The sequence below is a fragment of the Mastomys coucha genome, unplaced genomic scaffold (assembly GCF_008632895.1).
Source record: "Mastomys coucha isolate ucsf_1 unplaced genomic scaffold, UCSF_Mcou_1 pScaffold16, whole genome shotgun sequence".
NCBI lineage: Eukaryota > Metazoa > Chordata > Mammalia > Rodentia > Muridae > Mastomys > Mastomys coucha.
Window position 1 is genome coordinate 37,842,858 of NW_022196898.1, and position 18,928 is coordinate 37,861,785.

Below are 18,928 nucleotides of genomic sequence, written 5' to 3' on the forward strand. Positions count from 1 at the left end.
CTCAGAAATCCACCTGCCTCTGCCTTCCAAGTGCTGGGATTAAAGGCGTGCGCCACCACTGCCTGGCTCTGCATACACCATTTCATACAGCTATATTTTTTGCCATTGCTAATGATTCTACTCAGGGTCTTGCTCATGCCAGACAAATGAAAATGATACAGATAAGTTGCTATGACAGTTAGATATATGACATCAAAACAAACCTGTCAGTCCTCAACAAGACTGAATTATTTGGGTCTGACAGATGACAAAAAGAGGTTTTTGCTCTTGCGGAGGACTCAGGTGGGATTCCAAGCACCCAGATTGAGACTGGAGACCATTTGTAATTCCTGGTCTAGGGGATTCCGTTTTTAATGAGCACCAGACTCACAACCATCTGTCATGGGGTCCGATGCTCTTTTCTGGTGTGTCTGGTGTACTTACATACATAAAATCTTTTTTAAAAAAATGGTTGAACACTAAAATTGACCAAAAGCTAGTAAAATAATTCTTTATTTTTAATCAAATGGATTTTGTTTAAAAATGTGGAAACTATATTCCTTTTTTATGCCAGGTATAGTGATGTTCATTGTAACCTCAGCATTCTGGAGGCTGAATAAGGAGGGCTTTGAGCTTTGTAGGCAGACCCTGTCTTATATGGAGAGAGGAGAAGCAAATTTGAAATAACAAATTAGGTTGTATTTGGGTTTGGGCATCAGTTGCAAAAGCTTCTTAGTTGGTTTATAATGATTTTCAGTTTATTTTTTGAGTCTGGGTTTCTCTATGTAGATCTGGCTGTCCTGGAACTTGCTCTGTAGACCAGGATAGCCTTGAATATACAAATCCACCTGCCTCTGCCTCTGAAGTGTTAGGATTAAAGATTAGCACCACTGTGCTAGGCAAAGATCATTCTTGGATATATAACAAGTTTAAGGCTAGCTTGGGTTACATGAGATCCTTTGTCAAAAAGACAAGATATACGCATACACACACACACACACACACACACACACACACACGAGGGAAAGGAAAGAGAAGGGAGAAGGATTTCCCTGAACCAGCCTCAAACTTGAGATCCTCTTGTCTTAGCTCCTGAAGTGCTGTGATGTGATTTAGGAATGGGCCTCCAGGCTCTGCTGTAACAGTGATTCTAAAATTTTGATTTGTGCTATAGTATTTTAGCTTACTCATATCTACAGAAAAATGAAAGGAAATGTGACATTTTAAGTGAATTTACAAGTAAATGATTTGTATGTATTCTAAAGACATTGTGATTTAACTGATATACACATATATATATGTGTATGTATAAGCAATGTATGTACGTGTGTGAGTGCTTGTGTTACTGTCCTTTTTGCTCCTTTCTTATGTTAATTATTTTCTGATAAATTTTTGTTATGATCTATCCTGCAGGGAAAGAGATGCTGGTTGCAAGTTTTGGAAAACCCTATTTTTTTATGGAACTGTGTTCTGTAAAAGTTTTGTAAGATCCCTTGGCAATAACACACTTGTGATGGACCCTAGGAATACTGCTATGTTAGGATTGGGTTCTGATTCCGAAGGATTTTCAAGAAAGAGTCCTTCTACCATCAATCCTGGCACTCTGGCCAGCAAGAGAGAAGTAGAAGTAGAGGGTAACACAGAAGAAGAGGATCCTCGCAAGCGGAATCGTGAAAGAGGCATAGAAGCAGGAAAAGAGGATGGTTTGACAGATGCACAGCAACAGTTTTCAGTAAAAGAAACAAACTTTTCAGAGGGAAATTTAAAATTGAAAATTGGCCTTCAGGCTAAAAGAACTAAAAAGCCTCCAAAGAACTTGGAGAACTATGTATGTCGACCTGCCATAAAAACAACCGTCAAGCACTCAAGGAAAGCACTTAAAAGTGGGAAGATGACAGATGAGAAGAATGAACACTGCCCTTCAAAATGGGTGAGTAAACTTCCCAACAGTACAGTCATTGTCAATACTTGGATTTCTCTACTAATCTTTATTTATACTAGATACATATTCCAGAAGTTTGATTCTAATCTTTAGTTTCTAAATGGGCTATAAGGGATGCTAAAAGCATAGTAATATATCTATGTCTATATTATGAAATTACTCAGTTTGTGAGTGTGTGGGGGAATGCCCCATCATGCATGTGGAGGTCAGAGGACAACTTGGCTGTTCTCTCCTACTTTCACGTGTTTCTTGGGATAGAGCTCAGGGCAGGCTTTCGAGACAAGCGTCCTTACCAGCTGAGTCATCTTACATATGTGTATTTGTATTTTTATTTGTGAAATGATGACGTGCCTGTAGGGGCATACTCAGATTGTTGTTCCTAATGTGACAGTGAAAAAAAACCTTGGAGATTATTTTTTAGAAATCTAGATTTTTGAATCTTGCCTTTCTATTTCCAATAATGAAGGGATGAACATAGTAACAGAAATTAAACTGAGACTCAGAAATAGGTTATCATAGCACCTTTCTTTTAACATGGTTAGAAGGATGTAATTCACTAACATAGTGAATGAAAGCTTTTGTTAATGAGTTTTTTTCTAAGACATTCTCATAAGGCACACTGCAGATCATCAGCACTAGCTTCTCTGGAAACCAGTGCAGGATATCCTCACTCAAAGCAACATACAAAAACCCTAGCTGCCTCCTTGGTAGTGTGTAGTGTTATGGAGTCCTGTGTCCATTCTGCCACAGGGCACAGCCACTTGGGAGGAGGGATATGGGTTGTTGACTGACCACACTGTCACTCAGCCGGTATTGGGCTTTGTTTGTTAGATTCCATTTTGTTAATTTACGCCCTAATCTTAATGATTTCCATCCATCAGGGGTTTCACTTGTTTTTCTTTTAACTAAACCCTAAGGTCTATTATTAAATTTTGCTGATTTCTCTCTGGTGTTTGTATGTTTGTTAAGGTAAACACTTAAAGCTCCAAACTTTCACTTTACGACTGTTTTTCTCATACTCTGTCAGAGCTGCTATGTTGTGGTTTTTTTTTTTTTTTTTTTTTTTTTTTTTTTTTTTTTTTTTTTTGCAATTTTTAATAAAAGTTTCTTCTTGATTTCCTGAAGCATCTATTCATTGTTCAGTAGTGTGTTGTTTAATCTCAGTAAGTTTGTGTCTGCACTAGCATTTTTCTTTCTCTGTTGTGAGAAAGTTCTATTGGCTTCTGAGAAGAATTTGTTGTGCGGTGTTTGAATGGGATGCTCTACAGGCAGGCATCTGCTGGGACCCTTTCATTTAGGATGTCATTTAACTCAGATGTTTCTCGGCTTATTTTTTGTTGGAAACACCTGTCAATTGGTGAGAATTGGGTATTAAAGTTACTCACTGCCATTGTGCTTGATGAGTCTGTGACTTTACATGTACTATCATTGTTTTATGAAACTGGGAGCACCTGTGTTTGCAGCCTATTTATTTAGAATCTTAATGTCCCTTTTGATGGAATGTTCTCTTAATCAGTCTGTTTTGTCTGACACCTGCTTCATTTCCAGGTCTACTTGCCTGGAATACCTTTTCCATCTTTCCACAGGAGGTCGTGTCCGTCTTTTGTGTAATATACATTTCTTAGAGCAGTTGACAGTCTACCAGTCTCTTTCTTTTGACTGGGGAATTGAAAGCACTTACCTTCAGAGTTATTGAAAAGTGTGCATTGGTGCCTATCATTTAGTTGATTTTGTATTGTTTGGTCTTTTTTCTTCTTCCTTCTTGCTGAACTATAATACTAGCATGATTCTTTCCTGTGGATTCATGGATGGATTTGTTTTTCTTTCCATTCTAAAGAATTCCTTCAAATATTTTCTGTAGAACGAGCTTATTTTCTTTCTTTCTCTCTTTCTTTGTTTTTGTTTATTTGTTTTGTTTTGTTTTCCTGGTTTTTCGAGACAGGGTTTCTCTGTGTAGCCCTGGCTGTCCTGAAACTCACTCTGTAGACCAGGCTGGCCTCGAACTCAGAAATCTGCCTGCTTCTGCCTCCCAAGTGCTGGGATTAAAGGAGTGCGCCACTACTGCCCAGTGACAAAAAGTTTTCTATTGTCTACAATTTTAAAAACTGTATAGATCTTTGAAGAATTTGCTGTACAACATCCCTTTTTACTTCATATGCAGTTGTTATAGGATTTACTTGTTAAAGCACTACAAGGAAACTATATGGGGAAGTGTGGTCTCTGCAGCCTCAGTGTTGTGTGTGGCTCTGGTGGGGGCCACGAAGGTTGCTAAGTCCTTTTCTTCTATCTGCTTTGGACCCTTGCACTCCTTCCTTCTAGTCCAGAGTATGTGTGTGTGTGTTGGAATAGCTTTCACATTAAAACAAAATAGAAACTTCTGAATACCATCTTCAAAAAAATTGCTAAGTTTCACGCTGGAGAGATGGGTCAGTGGTTAAGAGCACTGCTCTTCTGGAGGTCCTGCGTTCAAATCCCAGCAACCACATGGTGGTTCACAACAACCATCTGTAATGAGATCGAATGTTCTCTTTTGGTGTGTCTGAAAGCTACAGTGTACTTACTTACATATAATAAATAACTCTTTAACAAAAAAATAAAAATAAATCTTTAAATAAAATTGCTAAATTTCACTTAGATCTTTATCTATTTCTTGGTTATATGGGCAGGGGTTGCAGAATTCTGCTGAAGAGATTATAAGCAGATACATAAAAACCAAAGTAGGAAGCATAGTATCTTTTCCTTTTAAATTCTTTTGCTTATGATTGAGCAATTATGACAGGACTTATTAAACAAGTAGGAAATTTCCTAAGTATACTTAATAATAACCTTGAGGTTTTCATCCCAGGATTGAGAATTCAACTACTCAAACTTAAGAAGCAAATTTAAGCTTATTAAATTGACAGACTAGAAAGACGCCTCACTGGTTAGGAGTACTTTCTGCTCTTGCAGAGGACCCAGGTTTGGTTCTCATTACCAACATGGCAGCTCACAGCCATCTGTTCTCCAATATCCTCTTTTGATCTCTGTGGGTATCCCACACACATCAATATATATATATATATGTGTGTGTACATACACACATATGCAGGGTAATACTCATACAGATAAAATAAATAAAATTTTAAATAAAAAGATTAATGAATAACTGCATTTCAAAAAAATGTAAAAATAGCCTGGTGGTGGTGGTGCCACATGCCTTTAATCCCAACAATTGGGAGACAGAGACAGATGAATTCTGAGTTTGAGGCCAGCCTGGTCTACAGAGTGAGTTCCAGGACAGCCAGCCAGGGCTATACAGAGAAACCCTGTCTCAAAAAAAAAAAAAAAAAAAAAAAAAAAAAAAAAAAACAAAAAAAAAAAACAAAAAAAACCAAAAACCAAAACAAAACAAAGGGTAAAAATGCAAGTTGGTATAACAAAGGAAGGGAAGGGAATATGGGAGGGAGGAGAGTATAGACTTAAATGTATTCCCTCACCCTCTCTTGTGCTTAAGTCTGTGCTTCCATTGTACATATTTCTGTTTTGAAACTACACTGTAAGATTTTATTTATTTTTCTCTTAAGGTGACCTTTCAGTTTTTATATTTCATTGTGAATATTCCTCATCTTTCTCTTTGTCTAGAACAAGTTATTCGTTGGTCCTGGGTTTGGTCAAAGGCCGTCATGTCTATTCACTGGTGAATAGAATGTTACCCATCGAGTTATTTGTTTGGTTTCCTAGTTCATTTTTCTTGGCTTTTAACAGCTGAGACATCTCTCCAGTCCTTACTATTCTTAGACTGTGGAGTGGATAGGATGTCTGCTTGTGCCCTAGTTGTCATCTGTTTCCTTATGTACACTCTGAATGGTTTTTGTTTCATTGTTGTTCTTGATAGTGGATGTCATCATTGAACCAAATTGTTAGAAGGCATAGCTTGAGAATTGAGCCTAAAAGTCATTATTTTAACTCAATAATTCACATGGTGGTTTTCATAGTTTTCTAATCATATTTCTTATCTCATTTTAATGACTGGTGAATCACTCCAGAGCTGCTCACATACAGGTTACTTAGCAGGTGCAGATTACTATTAATTCTGGAATACAGCTACATGGAATTAAATGAAGATTTCTGAGGGAGAGTCCAGAATTCAATGCCTGTGTTAGAACAAAACCTAGAACTTGTGTGTGTGTGTGTGTGTGTGTGTGTGTGTGTGTACACGTGCCTGCGTGTGAGGATTTTTTCTTAAGATCTGCTTTATGTGAAAGGAATGTGTGAGCTCAGAATGTGGGGAAAGCAGGGAGGAAGGGCCACTTTAGTTAGTACATGCTTGTTATAAGGGCATGATGCCAGTTACCTCTGAGAACTTGAAGTCTACTAGTCTGGTGCTTGTAGACAAAATCAGCTATGGGGATGGAGAGAGAAAGAGGCTCCTGCAGTTAAGCATGGCCCAAGTGGTCCTGAACCAAAACCTAACAGGCAAAAAGGGTATCTTAGTTACTGTTCTGTTGCTGTGAAGTGAGATTATGACCAAGGAAACTCACAAAAGAAAGCAGGGGCTTTTTAAAAATTAATTAGGGGCTGCTTACATTTTCTTCAGAGGCTTAGTTAATTATCATTATGGCAGGGAGAATAGCAGCTGTTAGACAAATGTGATGCTGTAGCCCTGTGTAGCCCTGGCTGCCCTGGAACTCACTCTGTAGACCAGGCTGGCCTCAAACTCAGAAATCCACCTGTCTCTGCCTCCCAAGTGCTGGGATTAAAGGTTTGTGCCATCACTGCCCTGCTGCTCTTTTTTTCTTAACTTGCCAGATTTATTTCATTCTGAATAATATTAACATGGTTACTTACTTATCAATATCTTTAACAGTATTTCAAATATATTTTCTTCCTGTGTTTGTGTATGTGTAGGCATGCTTACCTGGGCATACTCTTCAAGGTCAAAACTTGATGACTGTGGTCTTGCATTGCTCTCTACTTTCTATTGCTGTAACTGGAACTGGAACTTAAAACAAGTCCCCAGGATTGCCTGTCTGCCTCCTGTGCTCAGTTACAGATGTACCTCTAAATTTACATTAAGTGTTGAAATCTGAATTTAGGTCTTGATGTTTATACAGTAAACATTCCACTCTCTGAATTATCGACCAAGTCCTCTTCTTTTTGTTTTGTGAATCATGGTCTCACTCTGTAGCCTAGGATTAATTCAAATGCATACCAGTCTTCCTGCCTTGACTTTCCACATGCCAGGCAGAAGTGTGTTCTCAGAGTTCAAGGACAGCCTGGCCTACAAAGCCAGTTCCAGGTCACATTGGCTACTTTGTGAGACCTTGTCTCAAAAGAAACAAAACAAATCAAAACAAAACAAAAATTAACTGGAGAGGTATCTAATTGTTTGGCTCTTTCAGAGAACCCATGTTCAATTTCTAGTACCCACATGTCAGCCCACAACCATCTGTGACTCCCTCATTTGATGTCCACTGGCCACAACTGGTATTGTACACAGACATACATGTAGCCAAAACATAGACATACAATAATAAAATCATGTATTTTGTTTTTTATTTAGTTAAATGAGGGTCTAGAGAGACTTAGTGTAGTCATGGCTATTCTGGAGATTTCTATGTAGAACAAGCTGACTTCAAAATCAGAGATTTTCCTGCCTGTGCTTCCTGAGTGCTGGGGTTAAAGGCATGCACTACCACACTCAACCCTAAAATAAATTTTTAAAGAAATCAAATACAATGCCAGGCAGTGGTGGTGCGCCTTTAATCCCAGCACTTGGGAAGCAGACACAGGTGATTCTCTGAGTTTGAGGACAGCCTGGTCTACAGAGTGGGTTCCAGCACTGCCTGTGGCACAGAGATACCCTGTTAGGAGGACACTCCCCCCTCCCACAAAGAAACCAAATACATACATACATACATACAAACAAAATAGATACATATACAAAATGTATATGTACATTTACATATTCTTACATTTTAAAATTCATATTAATTTTCTTTTCTTTCTCTTTTTTTAGAATAAATGCATGCTGTAATCAAGTAATTATGACATCACTAACAAGTACTGTCTTATATGGAGTGAGGATCTCTTTTCAGTTTCCTTTTGAAGGCATTTAGAGCTATGAGTTTTTCTCTTTACCACTGCTTTCATTGTGTCCCATAAGTTCTAAAAAGCCTTTAATTTCTTCTTTATTTTTTCATTGTTGTTCATTTATTCATTCATAGTTATCATTGAGTAGAGCGTTGTTCATCTTCCATGTGTATGTGTGCTTTCTGTTGTTTTTGTTGGTATTTAAGACCAGCCTTAGTCCCTGGTGATCTGATAAGGTGCATGGGATTATTTCAATCTTCTTGTATCTGTTGAGGCCTGTTTTGTGACCAATTATATGGTCAGTTTTGGAGAAGGTACTCTGAAGTGCTGAGAAGAAGGTATATTCTTTTGCTTTAGATGAAATGCTTCTATAAATATCTGTTAGATCCATTTGGTCCATAACTTCTGTTAGTTTCACTGTGTCTCTGTTTAGTTTGTTTCCATGATCTGTCCATTGCTGAGAGCGGGGTGTAGAAGTCTCTGACTATTATTGTGTGGGGTGTGATGTGTGCTTTCCTTTGACCATTATGACATGTCCTTCCTTATCTCTTTCAGTAACTTTTGGTTAAAAGTTGGTTTTATTGGATATTAGAATGGCTACTCCAGCTTGTTTCTTGGGACCATTTGCTTAGAAAATTGTTTTCCAGCCTTTTACTCTCAGGTAGTATCTGTCTCTGTCACTGAGGTGGGTTTCCTGTATGCAGTAAAATGTTGGGTCCTGTCTACATATCCAGTTGTTAGTCTATGTCTTTTTGGGGGAATTGAGTCCATTGATATTAAGAGATATTAAGGAAAAGTGGTTGTTACTTCCTGCTATTTTTGTTGTTGGAGGTGGGATTATGTTTGTGTGGCTATCTTCTTTTGGGTGTTGGAGGTGGGATTATGTTTGTGTGGCTATCTTCTTTTGGGTTTATTGAAAGATGACTTTCTTGCTTTTTCTAGGGTATAGTTTCCCTCCTTGTGTTGGTGTTTTCCATCTATTATCCTTTGTAAGCTGGTTTTCTGGAAAGATATTGTATAAATTTGGTTTTGTTATAGAATATCTTGGTTTCTCTGTCATGGTAATTGAGAGTTTTGCTGGGTATAGTAGCCTGGGCTGGCATTTATGTTCTCTTAGGGTCTGTATGACATCTGCCCAGGATCTTCTAGCTTTCATAGTCTCTGGTGAGAAGTCTGGTGTAATTATGATAGGCCTGCATTTATATGTTACTTGGCCTTTTTCCCTTACTGCTTTTGTTTTGTTGGTTTTTGGGGTTTTTTTTTGTTTTTTGTTTTTTGTTTTTTTGGTTTTTTTTTGAGACAGAGTTTCTCTGTATAGCCCTGGCTGTCCTGGAACTCACTCTGTAGACCAGGCTGGCCTCGAACTCAGAAATCCGCCTGCCTCTGCCTCCCAAGTGCCACCACCGCCCAGCCCCTTACTGCTTTTAATATTCTTTCTTTTAGTGCATTTGGTGTTTTTTGTTTTGTTTTGTTAAAGATTTATTTATTATGATAAATGAGTACACAGAAGAGGGCATCAGATCTCATTACTGGTGGTTGTGAACCATCATGTGGTTGCTGGGATTTGAACTCATGACCTTCAGAAGAGTGGTCAGTGCTCTTACCTGCTAAGCCATCTCACCAGCCTACATTTGGTGTTTTGATTGTGATGTGACAGGAGGAATTTCTTTTAGGGTCCAGTCTATTTGGAGTTCCATAGGATTCTTGTATGTTCATGGGCATCTCTTTTCTTTAGGTTAGGGAAGTTTTCTTCTATAATTTTGTTGAAGATATTTACAGGCCTATAAGGTTGGGAATCTTTTCTCTCTTCTATACTTATTATCCTTAGGTTTCGTCTTCTAGATCTTTTTGTTTTTTGCATTTTCTTTGACTGTTGTGTCAATGTTTTCTATGGCATCTTCTGCATCTGAGATTCTCTCTTCTATGTCTTTTATTCTGTTGGTGATGCTTGCATCTATGACTCCTGATCTCTTTCCTAGGTTTTCTAACTCCAGGGTTGTTTCCCTTTGTGATTTCTTTATTGTTTCTATTTCCATGTTTAGATCTTGGATGGTTTTATTCATTTCCTCTACCTGATTGATTTTTGTGTTTCCTCTTTAAGGACTTCTAGCTGTTTACCTATGTTCTCCTGTAATTCTTTAAGGGAGTTATTTATGTTCTTCTTAAAGTCCTCTATCACCATCCTGAAAAGTGATTTTTATATCCAAATCTTGCCTTTCCGGTGCAGTGGGAGAATTGGGTTCTGATGATGCCAAGTAACTTCTGTTGCATATGTACTTACACTTGCCTCCTGCCATCTGATTATCTTTAGTGCTGCCTGCCCTTGATATATCTGACTGGAGCCTGTCCTTCTTGTGATCCTGCTTGTGTCAGAACTCCTCAGGGTCAAGCTGTCTCTGTGATCCTGTGGTTCTGGGCATGTTAGAGCACCTGGGAGTGGAACTTCTTCTGGGTGTTGTGTGACTGGCTATGGAGTTACTGTCCAAGGTCTGCTCAGGGCACCTCTGGTCCTATTAACCCTGGGCATGTTAGAGCTCTTGGAGTGGAGCTTCCTCCGGGTGTTGTGGGACTGGCTGCAGAGTTCATGCCCAAGGTGTCTGCTCAGGGCACCAGCTCAGACCGGAAGACTTTTCGTTTTTTTCTTTTTTGTGTGTGCTTTATTATACATGTATTCTATTTCATTTACTCATTTGGATTGTTCCAAAGTTTTGCTATTAAAATTGATGATGCAGGGCTCAGCTGGTAAAGGCACGATTGGAGACCATGTAGTAAAAGGAGAGAACCAATTTCTTCAAGTTGTCCTTCCACAGACATATACACAGTAAATAAATAATAAAGTAAAAACATCCCACATTCATGTCATTAGTCAGAAGTAAGATAGAATGTATTCATTTACTTTGTCAAAAATCATGAAGATAGGGCTGGAGAGATGGCTCAGCGGTTAAGAGCACTGTTGTCTTCTTCTGAAGGTCCTGAGTTCAAATCCCAGCAACCACATGGTGGCTCACAATCATCTGTAATGGGATCTGACGCCCTCTTCTGGAGTGTCTAAAGACAGCTACTGTGTCCTTATATATAATAAATAAATAGATTTTTAAAAAAATCATGAATATATATGTATAATCATATATATATGTACATATATATATATGTATATATAATTTTTTTTTTCAAGACATGGTTTCTCTGTGTAGCCCTGGCTGTCCTGGAACTCACTCTGTAGACCAGGCTGGCCTCGAGCTCAGAAATCCACATGCCTCTGCCTTCCAAGTGCTGGGATCAAAGCTGTGCGCCGCCACTGCCTGGCAAAGATATATATTTTTTAAAAATTATTGCTATATGTAAGTACGTTGTAGCTATCTTCAGACACACCAGAAGAGGGCATCAGATCTCATTATGAATGGTTGTGAGCCCCCATGTGTTAGCTGGGATTTGAACTCAGGGCCTTTGGAAGAGCTGTCAGTGCTCTTAACTGCTGAGCCATCTCGTCAGCCCCCGTGATATATCTAAAATAAGTATATGGGTGTATATGATTGACAACAGAAAATATCTTAACCCAGAAGTCTTGATAAATGCCTGTAATTCCATAGGAGACTGACAGAGGCAGAACACTGAGGATTTGAGGCCATCCTGACTTATAGAGTTAAGGCCTTGTCTCAAAAAAGAAAAAGAAACAATGTTTGATCGCATTTGATATAGCAGTAAATGAACTAACAAAAAGTGACATTGTATACCTTGGTTTTGTTTTACATTCATTTGGATCTGTCTGTCTGCCAGTGTATGTTGTTATCTGTGCTCCAGTATGTGGGTGGAGGTCTGGGGACAACTTGTGAAGTTGATTTTTTTCTACTTTGTTGTTTGTCTAGGGATTAAGTTCAGGTTGTGAAGCCTGGTGTCAAGTACATTTACATCTTACCAGTTAGTTTGATTTGCTTTTGTTGTTGTGTTGACTTGATTTTTTTTCAGATGTTCTCACTGTATAGCTCAGTCCAACCTTAAACTCACTTTATACCTTCTTCTGAGCCCAAACTCACAGTAGTACTCCTGGCTCGGCCTCCCAAGTATTGAGGTTATAGGCATGTACCATTATGCTCCACTTAACAGTAATTTTCTTCAAAGTATTTTCCTGATGCTAGAGAGATGACTCAGTGTTGAAAGTACTTGCTGCTTTTCCAGAGTACCTTAGTTTGTTCCCAGCACCTACACTGAGTGGCTCACAGTGGCTTATAAGGAATCTTCTGCCTTCTGTGAATACTTGTACATGAGTGATGCATGTACACACACATACACACACACACACACACACACACACACACACACACACAAAATAAATCCAACAAAAAATATTTTACTGCATATATATGCATATGATATGTAGTTAATTAGTTAGATTATAATGTGTAGTTAAAGGTTTGCTTTCTCTGAAACATTTTTCTTGTTCAAATTTTAGGACTCTTCAAAATTGTTCAAGAAAGCAGGTGATGCTACAGCCGTCGAATGCCAATCTGAAGAAAGCATCCATCTTCATTCACAGGGGGAAAATAATCCTTTGTCTAAGAAGCTTTCTCCAGTACATTCACAAATGGCAGATTATATTACTGCAGCACCATCTCTTGTTGGCAGTCGGGATCCTGATATAAAGGACAGAGCATTACTTAATGGAGGAACTAGTGTCACAGAAAAGTTGGCACAGCTCATTGCTACCTGTCCTCCTTCCAAGTCTTCCAAGGCAAAACAGAAGAAGTTAGGAACTGGCACTACAGTCGGATTGGTTAGCAAGGACTTGATCAGGAAACCAGGTGTTGGCTCTATAGCTGGAATAATTCATAAAGACTTAATTAAAAAGCCAGCTCTTAGCACAGCAGTTGGGTTGGTAACTAAAGATCCAGGGAAAAAGCCTATGTTCAATGCAGCAGTAGGCCTGATCAATAAGGACTCTGTGAAAAAATTGGGAACTGGCACTACAGCGGTATTCATTAATAAAGACTTAGGCAAAAAGCCAGGGACTATCACTACAGTAGGACTGCTGAGCAAAGATTCAGGAAAGAAGCTAGGAATTGGTATTGTTCCAGGTTTAGTGAATAAAGAGTCTGGCAAGAAATTAGGACTTGGCACTGTAGTTGGACTGGTTAATAAAGAGTTGGGAAAGAAATTGAGTTCTACAGTTGGCCTAGTGGCCAAGGATGTTACGAAGAAGATTGTAGCAAGCTCAGCAATGGGATTGGTTAATAAGGACATTGGAAAGAAATTATTAAGTTGTCCTATGGCAGGACAACTGGGCAGTAAAGATGCCTTAAACCTTAAATCTGAAGCACTGCTCCCCACTCAGGAACAACTTAAGGCTTCCTGTAGTGCAAACATAAGTAATCATGAAAGTCAAGAACTTCCTGAGTCTCTGAAAGACAGTGCTACCAGCAAAACCTTTGAGAAGAGTGTTATGCGGCATAGTAAAGAGACCATGTTGGAAAAATTTTCAGTCCGAAAAGAAATTACTAATTTGGAAAAAGAAATGTTTAATGAAGGAACATGCATTCAGCAAGATAATTTCTCATCTAGTGAAAGGGGAGCCTTTGAAACCTCGAAGCATGAAAAGCAGCCTCCTGTGTATTGCACTTCTCCTGACTTTCAAATAGGAGGTGCCTCTGATGCGTCTGCAGCTAAATCTCCCTTCAGTGCAGTAGGAGAAAGCAACCTTCCTTCCTCGTCACCTACTGTATCTATCAATCCTTTAACCAGAAGTCCCCCTGAAACTTCTTCACACTTGGTTCCAAACCCGTTACTTTTAAATTCTACAGCAGAACAAATGGAAGAGATTTCTGAATCTATTGGAAAGAACCAGTTTACTGCTGAAAGTACCCACTTGAATGTTGGTCATAGGTCATTAGGTCATAGCATTAGTATTGAGTGTAAGGGAATTGATAAAGAACTAAATGAATCAAAAAACACACATCTAGATATTCCTAGAATAAGTTCTTCCTTGGGAAAAAAGTCAAGTTTGGCTTCTGACTCTGGTATCCATACAATTACTCCTTCAGTTGTTAATTTTACTAGTTTATTTAGTAACAAACCTTTTTTAAAGCTTGGTGCAGTAACTGCACCAGACAAACACTGCCAGGTTGCTGAAAGCCTAAGCACTAGTTTCCAGTCCAAACCATTAAAAAAAAGAAAAGGAAGAAAACCTCGGTGGACTAAAGTGGTGGCAAGAAGCACATGCCGCTCTCCAAAAGGACTAGACTTAGAAAGATCAGAGCTTTTTAAAAATGTTTCATGTAGCTCACTATCAAATAGTTCTGAGCCAGCCAAGTTTATGAAAACTATCGGAGCATCATCATTTGTGGATCATGACTTCCTTAAACGTCGATTGCCAAAGTTGAGTAAGTCTTCAACTCCATCTCTTGCTCTTTTAACCGACAGCGAGAAACCATCTCATAAGTCTTTTATTACTCACAAACTGTCCTCCAGTATGTGTGTCACTAGTGATCTTTTGTCGGATATTTATAAGCCCAAAAGAGGAAGACCTAAATCCAAGGAAATGCCTCAGCTAGAAGGTCCACCTAAAAGGACTTTAAAAATACCCGCCTCTAAAGTTTTTTCTTTACAGTCTAAAGAAGAACAAGAACCCCCAATTTTACAACCAGAAATTGAAATTCCATCCTTCAAACAAAGTTTGTCTGTATCTCCTTTTCCAAAAAAGAGAGGCAGGCCTAAGAGGCAGATGAGGTCTCCAGTGAAGATGAAGCCCCCTGTACTGTCAGTGGCTCCATTTGTTGCCACCGAAAGTCCAAGTAAGCTAGAGTCTGAAAGTGAGAACCATAGAAGTAGCAGTGATTTCTTTGAGAGTGAGGACCAGCTTCAGGATACAGATGACTTAGATGACAGTCACAGGCAAAGTGTCTGTAGTATGAGTGACCTTGAGATGGAACCAGATAAAAAAATTAGCAAGCGAAACAATGGACAATTAATGAAAACAATTATCCGCAAAATAAATAAAATGAAGACGTTAAAGAGAAAAAAACTGTTGAATCAGATTCTTTCAAGTTCTGTAGAATCAAGTAATAAAGGAAAAGTACAGTCCAAACTTCATAATACAGTATCAAGTCTTGCTGCCACATTTGGCTCTAAATTGGGGCAACAAATAAATGTCAGCAAGAAAGGAACCATTTACATAGGGAAGAGAAGGGGGCGAAAACCAAAAACTGTTTTAAATGGCCTTCTTTCTGGTAGCCCTGCCAGCCTTGCTGTGCTTGAACAAACAGCTCAGCATGCAGCTGGGTCAGCATTAGGACAGATCCTCCCCCCTTTACTGCCTTCACCTGCTAGTAGCTCTGAGATCCTTCCATCACCTATTTGCTCTCAGTCTTCTGGGACTAGTGGCGGTCAGAGCCCTGTTAGTAGTGACGCAGGTTTTGTTGAACCTAGTTCAGTGCCATATTTGCATGTGCACTCAAGACAGGGCAGTATGATTCAGACTCTTGCAATGAAGAAGGCTTCCAAGGGCAGGAGGCGGCTCTCTCCTCCTACTTTGTTGCCAAATTCTCCTTCTCATTTGAGTGAACTCACATCCCTGAAAGAAGCCACTCCTTCCCCAGTTAGTGAGTCTCATAGTGACGAGACCATTCCCAGTGACAGTGGCATTGGGACAGATAATAATAGCACATCAGACAGGGCAGAGAAGTTTTGTGGACAGAAAAAGAGGAGACATTCTTTTGAGCACATTTCTCTGATTCCCCCTGAAACTTCTACCGTCCTAAACAGTCTTAAAGAAAAACACAAACACAAGTGTAAGCGCAGGAGTCACGATTACCTCAGCTACGACAAGATGAAAAGACAGAAGCGGAAACGGAAAAAGAAATATCCCCAGCTTCGAAATAGGCAGGATCCAGACTTCATCGCAGAGCTAGAGGAGCTAATAAGTCGGCTAAGTGAAATTCGGATCACCCATCGAAGCCATCATTTTATTCCCCGAGACCTCTTGCCAACTATTTTTCGAATCAACTTTAATAGTTTCTATACACATCCTTCTTTTCCATTAGACCCTTTGCACTACATTCGGAAGCCCGACTTAAAAAAGAAAAGAGGGAGGCCCCCTAAGATGAGGGAGGCAATGGCAGAAATGCCTTTTATGCACAGCCTTAGTTTTCCTTTATCTAGTACTGGATTTTATCCTTCTTATGGCATGCCTTACTCTCCTTCACCCCTTACAGCTGCTCCAATAGGATTAGGGTATTATGGAAGGTATCCCCCCACTCTTTACCCACCACCTCCATCTCCTTCATTCACCACTCCACTGCCACCCCCCTCCTATATGCATGCTGGTCATTTATTGCTCAATCCTACCAAATATCATAAGAAAAAGCATAAGCTCCTTAGACAGGAGGCTTTTCTTACAACCAGCAGGACTCCTCTCCTTTCCATGAGCACCTACCCCAGCGTACCTCCTGAGATGGCTTATGGTTGGATGGTGGAGCACAAACACAGACACCGTCACAAACACAGAGAGCACCGTTCTGAACAGCCCCAAGTTTCCATGGATAGTGGCTCTTCCAGATCGGTCTTGGAGTCTTTGAAACGTTACCGATTTGGTAAGGATGCTGTTGGAGATCGATATAAGCATAAGGAAAAGCACAGGTGTCACATGTCCTGCCCTCATCTCTCTCCTTCAAAAAGCTTAATAAACAGAGAAGAACAGTGGGTTTCTCGAGAGCCTTCAGAATCAAGTTCTTTAGCCTTGGGATTGCAAACACCTTTACAGATTGACTGCTCGGAAAGTTCCCCAAGTTTGTCCCTTGGAGGATTTACTCCCAATTCTGAGCCAGCCAGCAGTGATGAACATATGAACCTTTTTACAAGTGCAATAGGCAGCTGCAGAGTTTCAAACCCTAACTCCAGTTGCCGGAAGAAATTAACTGACAGCCCTGGACTCTTTCCTATACAAGATACTGCACTAAATCGGGCTCACAGAAAGGAACCATTGCCTTCCAGTGAAAGGGCAATACAGTCGTTGGCAGGTAAGAGGGTTACTTTTGTTGTCTATTATTTGTGTTACAATAATAAATTATCTTCTCGCTGGTTTCTCGATTCATGTATTGACCTTTATAATAAGTTTACACTTTATTTTTGTTTTTATAAGTATATTTTGAAATCTCCAAATTTTTATTTTACTTGGATTTAAGAAGTAAGGTAAGTAATATATTTGTATTAATGTATGTATGTCTGTGTATCTGTCTATCTATATTTTTTTAGGTATCATTTAAAAAAAACTTTTGGAAACCAAGGAAACTACTCCATCTTTTTTGCTTGGTTCCTTCAGTGAGAACTGGCTCCTAGTGCTTGTTAGCTGGTGCTAGTGTGAATGTGTGCTAGTTGAGTGCTTCTGTGGTACAGAGAAGTCCCATGTCTCAGTGAAGATTTAACCATTGAAATTTAACCATTTCAGGACTAAGATTTGACTGAATATTCAGACAGGCTTTATGTCCCAGAGTACTTTCAGATATCCTCATAAAAGTTATTTCAATTAGATACAAAAAGACATGAAACATAATTCATCTGTTGCTCTTCAAAAAATGTTTTTTGAGAATAGAAAAGGTGGAGATAAAACTGAAATCATTGCTTATTCAAATAAAGGATGTTCCTAACTTATTAGTAGTAATTACTAGACTTTTTACAAGGCTAGTACTTTAACTGTAAATGTAAAGTCTGATGCTGTGTCTGATTTCCCAGAGATAACTCGGGCAGGAGCGTTAGAGTTGAGTGTGACTGTAGTGTTCACCACAGTGAGCAAAGAGTTGTTCATTTATTTACTTATTTCATTAAAGGGTAAAAATTTGTAATATTAGAACCTTCAGAGACAAGTAGATTTTTTTTCTAGTTTTCTTTATTCATGAACTTTGAAAAATCAAAATTATGTCGTAGTGAAAAGACAGATTTACTTCTTTAAAAAATGTAGAGTAAGGACAGGAGAAAAAAAAAGTAGAATAAAAGGGAGTCTGGAGAAGTGGCTAAGTGCTCACAGCCATAGGTAGTGACTCCATTGTATCGCCAGTTCTGGGTATGCAGCAGCTTCTTCCCTAGGCTCCAGGCATACAGATCATGCACAGACCCTTCATGCAGGCAAAACACTTAAACAGCATTAAAATAAAATACAAAATTTGTTCATTTTTGTTTTTTAATTTGAGATAGGGACTCTCTAAACATTTGTGGCTGCCCTACAACTTTATGTGTAGACCAGGCTGACCCTGAACTCACAGAGAGCCCACTTTCCTCTGCCTCCTGAGTTCTGGGATCAGAGGCGTATGCCACCACACCCTAACTATTTATTTGTTTGTTTTTTATTTCTTAGGCAGGTTCTCACTGTGTAGAACTGGCTGTCCTGAAACCCACTGTGTATACTGGATTCACCTTGAATTCACAGAGAACCCACCCTTTGTGTCTTGCTGGGACTGAAGTCTACACCATGCTAGACTCCCCCCCACCCCTTCTTTTTTAATGTAACCCTCAAGAAGATTTTTTTTGTTTCTTTGTTTTTAATATCTGTTACTCTGTTGTACAGTTACACTGCTCCTGCCCAATATTCTGTCTGAATGTAGAAGGAAAAACTTCTGTAACTATTTTATTTGACAGAATTTTTTTTATACAAATATTTAACTGATGCCAGTTTTTGAATTATCAAATATTTGCCAGGTGTTTTACTTTGGGGCCCTTGTTTTTCTGTTGAAGAAAGGAATAATAACAAAAATTGTATTAGGTTTCCTTAATTGTGAAGTTGAGGGCTTGGTGGTGTATGTCCCACCCAGTAATCTCAGTATTTGGGAAACAGAAGCAGAAAGATCACTTCAGGTTGAAGTGTAGCCTGGTCTGTGTAGCAAATTCCAGTCCAACCTGTCCCGAACCGGGGGGCTGGGAGGGAATGTTTTGGGTTTTTTTGGGGGGGGGGGG

At 39.2% G+C, this 18,928-nt stretch overlaps 1 protein-coding gene across 4 annotated transcripts in view; it reads left to right on the forward strand.

Moving 5' to 3' along the window:
* Ash1l (ASH1 like histone lysine methyltransferase) overlaps nucleotides 1–18,928 on the forward strand; it is a 126,688-nt gene that overhangs the window by 15,844 nt on the left and 91,916 nt on the right. For all 4 annotated transcript variants that reach the window (XM_031374437.1, XM_031374435.1, XM_031374436.1 and 1 more), the window contains 2 exons: nucleotides 1,393–1,909; nucleotides 12,444–17,001. In XM_031374437.1, coding sequence (XP_031230297.1) covers nucleotides 1,493–1,909; nucleotides 12,444–17,001 — 4,975 coding nt within the window. In that variant the 5' untranslated portion in view covers nucleotides 1,393–1,492. The remainder of the gene's footprint in view (nucleotides 1–1,392; nucleotides 1,910–12,443; nucleotides 17,002–18,928) is intronic.